Source organism: Myotis daubentonii, chromosome 16, assembly GCF_963259705.1.
Source record: "Myotis daubentonii chromosome 16, mMyoDau2.1, whole genome shotgun sequence".
NCBI lineage: Eukaryota > Metazoa > Chordata > Mammalia > Chiroptera > Vespertilionidae > Myotis > Myotis daubentonii.
Window position 1 is genome coordinate 56,968,528 of NC_081855.1, and position 4,184 is coordinate 56,972,711.

At 66.9% G+C, this 4,184-nt stretch overlaps 1 protein-coding gene across 1 annotated transcript; it reads right to left on the minus strand.

Annotated features, from left to right (window-relative positions):
• Positions 1 to 660: 660 nt before the first annotated feature.
• On the minus strand, positions 661 to 3,412 carry ACTG1 (actin gamma 1). The gene is made up of 6 exons (XM_059671513.1): positions 3,272 to 3,412; positions 2,564 to 2,932; positions 1,850 to 2,288; positions 1,589 to 1,770; positions 933 to 1,497; positions 661 to 899 (listed from the first exon to the last, which is right to left on the minus strand). The coding sequence occupies exons 2-5, from the start codon at positions 2,924 to 2,926 to the stop codon at positions 1,354 to 1,356; spliced, it is 1,128 nt and encodes a 375-aa protein (XP_059527496.1). The 5' UTR covers positions 2,927 to 2,932; positions 3,272 to 3,412; the 3' UTR covers positions 661 to 899; positions 933 to 1,353.
• Positions 3,413 to 4,184: the final 772 nt, after the last annotated feature.

Below are 4,184 nucleotides of genomic sequence, written 5' to 3' on the forward strand. Positions count from 1 at the left end.
CGGCCACAAGCCCAGGGCCAGGTGAGGCCTGGAGCAGCGCCTGGCACGCCTGGCACCGCACCCACAGGCGTCCGCCAGGAGTGCCGCAGTGATTGGCTGTGACATCTGCTGACTGTCCCAGGAGCCACAGGAAGGGCCAGTGTCTTCCTGCTACCACAGAAGTGGGGGGAGGGCTGTGTGACCCCTTCATGTGCGGGCAGCAGGCGGCCTCACTGACTCAGAGTCCAAGGTCCCTGTGGACACACCCACCAGCCCCAACGCGGGGAAGGGTGGAGACGGCCCTGCACACACCCTGGTTCAGTCCAGGGCAGAGGGAAGCCTGGGCCGGGCAGGGTCCGCTTTCTGCACCAAGGACTCTCCACACTCCCCCCCCCAAGGGCAGGGGGGCGGCTGGAAACCAGGCCTGCCGGGCAGTTCCCCACCCAGCCACCTTCACTAGAAATCTCCCAATTCTCAGGCTTTCCCACCCACCTCCCTGACCCAGCACTGAGCCCAGCCTGCCAGCCACACCCACCCACAGGCTGAGCCTATGGACTCAACCCCCTGGGCCTGAAGGCAGAACCTGCAGCCCCCCACCCCCACCCCCACGGCCGACCTAGTGCACCCAGCACCCAGGACACAGGACACACCCAGCACCAGACAGACTGAGGCAGGGGGCACTTCTTACTGCAGCACTTTTATTTTCCTCACAATGACGTGTTGCTGGGGCCTAATGTTCTCACATGACAGTAGAAAACCAAAATTTGTCATTTCTGAAAGAATCGCGTACAAAAGCCTTACATAAATTAAAAGGACGAAGATTTACAGGTGGAAATGCAGACCGTTTTCCAACTCAAGGCAAGTAACCGCCCAGGGGTTCTGGCAGGAACATCAACTAAGAAAGGAAAGTGGGCCCCATGCTCGGACCCCCCCACCCCACCCCACCCGTGGACGGCAGGGCAGTGGTAACGGGCAGGGCGCGTGCCACACTCAGAGCTCCTGGAAAGGGCAGCTCCCACAGGCCAGTGCCCCGCACACACGAGGCCCCGCGGGCTCCCGGGGCCCCTGGATTTTTCCTGCAGAAGAAACATGTTCTCATCTCGGCCATCAAGCGACCGACGCGTGTTCAGGGGTTTAAATGAAAGGTATGTACAGGGCGTTAAACATGTACCAAGGGAACAGGTAACTTGAATACAGGTCAACATCAGCAACCAGGCCTACAATCCAGTGCTGAGCTCAGGTACAGGCTTCAAGGACAATTTCTTTTTGAAGGCGTGTTCCAGTTTCGGGGCCAGCACGAGGTGTGCATTGGCCAGGGCAAACGGAGGCTCATCCACTCGTGCAGCAAATGCTACGCATCTGCCCGCAGTCCGTTTAGAAGCACTTGCGGTGGACGATGGAGGGGCCCGACTCGTCGTACTCCTGTTTGCTGATCCACATCTGCTGGAAGGTGGACAGCGAGGCCAGGATGGAGCCGCCGATCCACACCGAGTACTTGCGCTCCGGCGGGGCGATGATCTGCAAGAGGACAAGTGGCCTCAGCTCCTGCCACCATCTTCCCAGCAAAGCCTGCCCAGGCCCAGCCCAGGCCTAGCCCCAGGGGACTCACCTTGATCTTCATCGTGCTGGGCGCCAGGGCGGTGATCTCCTTCTGCATCCTGTCGGCGATGCCCGGGTACATGGTGGTGCCGCCAGACAGCACCGTGTTGGCGTAGAGGTCCTTCCGGATGTCCACGTCACACTTCATGATGGAGTTGAAGGTGGTCTCGTGGATGCCGCAGGACTCCATGCCTGAGGGACAAAGCTCGGTCAGCCCGGGCCTCCGGCTGGAGGTCAAGGGCCCCGCCTCCACCGGGCGGCGGCCACCTACCCAGGAAGGAGGGCTGGAAGAGGGCCTCCGGACACCGGAACCGCTCGTTGCCGATGGTGATCACCTGCCCGTCGGGCAGCTCGTAGCTCTTCTCCAGGGAGGAGGAGGAGGCGGCCGTGGCCATCTCCTGCTCGAAGTCCAGGGCGACGTAGCACAGCTTCTCCTTGATGTCGCGCACGATCTCCCGCTCGGCCGTGGTGGTGAAGCTGTAGCCCCGCTCGGTGAGGATCTTCATGAGGTAGTCGGTCAGGTCCCGGCCCGCCAGGTCCAGACGCAGGATGGCGTGGGGGAGGGCGTAGCCCTCGTAGATGGGCACCGTGTGCGTGACCCCGTCCCCAGAGTCCATGACGATGCCCGTGGTGCGGCCAGAGGCGTACAGGGACAGCACGGCCTGGATGGCCACGTACATGGCCGGAGTGTTGAAGGTCTCGAACATGATCTGGACGAGAGGCAAGGGCTCCCCTCAGAGGCGGGCGGGGGACCCAGGGCCCCCCCATGCTCACACCCGCATGCCAGCATGCCACAAATGTGATGTGTGGAGAAAGAAAAGAAAGCAGGCAAAAACACAACGAGAAACCTTGAGACTTCAGGGAGGAAATGCCAGGAGAGGAACAGAACCCTGGAAACATCGAAAGAAATACTTGAATTTCAGAAAACGAAGCTGAACAGAAAATGGCTTGGGCGATGGCGGGGAGGGCGGAGGCCGGCACTCACCTGGGTCATCTTCTCACGGTTGGCCTTGGGGTTCAGGGGCGCCTCCGTCAGCAGCACCGGGTGCTCCTCGGGGGCCACGCGCAGCTCGTTGTAGAAGGTGTGATGCCAGATCTTCTCCATGTCGTCCCAGTTGGTGACGATGCCGTGCTCGATGGGGTACTTGAGGGTCAGGATGCCGCGCTTGCTCTGGGCCTCGTCGCCCACGTAGCTGTCCTTCTGCCCCATGCCCACCATGACGCCCTGGTGCCGGGGGCGCCCGACGATGGACGGGAACACGGCCCGGGGGGCGTCGTCCCCAGCGAAGCCGGCCTTGCACATGCCGGAGCCATTGTCGATGACCAGAGCGGCGATCTCTTCTTCCATGGCGACCTGCGTGCAGAGGCGACAAGTTCAGGCGGGCTCGGAGCCCAGACAGGCCTCAGCGCCCAGTCCCGCCTGCCCCGGCGCCACCGGAGCAACCGCCTGGAACCCCGCCGGGCTCTGCAGTAACGACCCCCCGGGTCCCCCGCGGCAGCGCGGCCCGGGCTCCCCGCACTGCGGCCGGCCCCGCCCTGCTCCCCTCCCCCCACCTCGGCGCCGGCCCGGCCGCCCGGCCGCCCTTTGTTCCGGGGACGCGGCGCCGGGGCTTCCCGAGCCGGGAGCGCCTAGGCCCGCAGGGAGGCCGCGGGACGCGGAGCGGGGCCGGGGCGCGCAGAGCCCACCGTTTACCTGGGAGGGCGGCGGGGCGCAGAGAGCGAGAGCGAGCGGAGCGGAGAGGAGCGGGGAGCTGGCGGCTGCAGCGACTGAGGCCGAGCGCGGCCTCCCCCGCCGCTATTTAAGCGAAGCGGGGCGCGCGCGTGGGGCGGCGGCGCGCGCGGCCCCAGAACATGTCCATATATGGCGATCTTTCCGAACGCCGGGCGCCCATTGGCCGGCCCGGCCGGGGCACGTGGGGTCCCCGGCCGGGCCCCGCCCCCCGCCCGCACCGCCCCCAACGGCCCCGCCCGCGCCCGCTCGGCTCGGGGGACCCCGCGCCTGAAACCCCCTCGCCGCCCGCTCGGGTGGGGCTGGCGGGAGCCCCCGGGGCTGCCAGGGGTTCGGGGGGAGGGTCCCGAGGAGCCCACCGGCCGGCCCCGCCCCGGGACTGCCGCGCGTCGTGGAGGAGGGCCCGGCTGCACCCCGAAACTGCCTGGCCCGGGGCGGGGTCGCGCCCCAAGTCGTGGTGTGTCACCCTAGCCTGGCCCCGCGCCCCTGCGAGCTCCCGCGGAGGCTGGGCCGCGATGGCGGTTCCGGAGCCGGGGTCGGGCTGGGGAGGGGGGTCCCCAAAGGCGGCCCGGGCACCTCGGGGAGCCGTGAGCTCGCCGCTGTCACCGTCCCACCGGCAGCTGGGGCCGCGCAGGTCCCTCCGCCCGAGGAGGGGCGCCCTGCAGGGCCCCGGGGTGCACGGCACAGGCCGAGCCCGCGCTTCCCACACGACACATCCTCCCAAACCGCAGCCCTGATTGTCCCCAATCGCGGCTCCGCTCCGGATCTGCCCCCCGCGCCCGCTAGGGGGTGCGGGCTTTGTCTCCGCTCGGCCACCCGCGGGCATTACCGGGACACGGGCAGGGACGGGGTGACCTCCCCGCTGGACCGAGGGGCA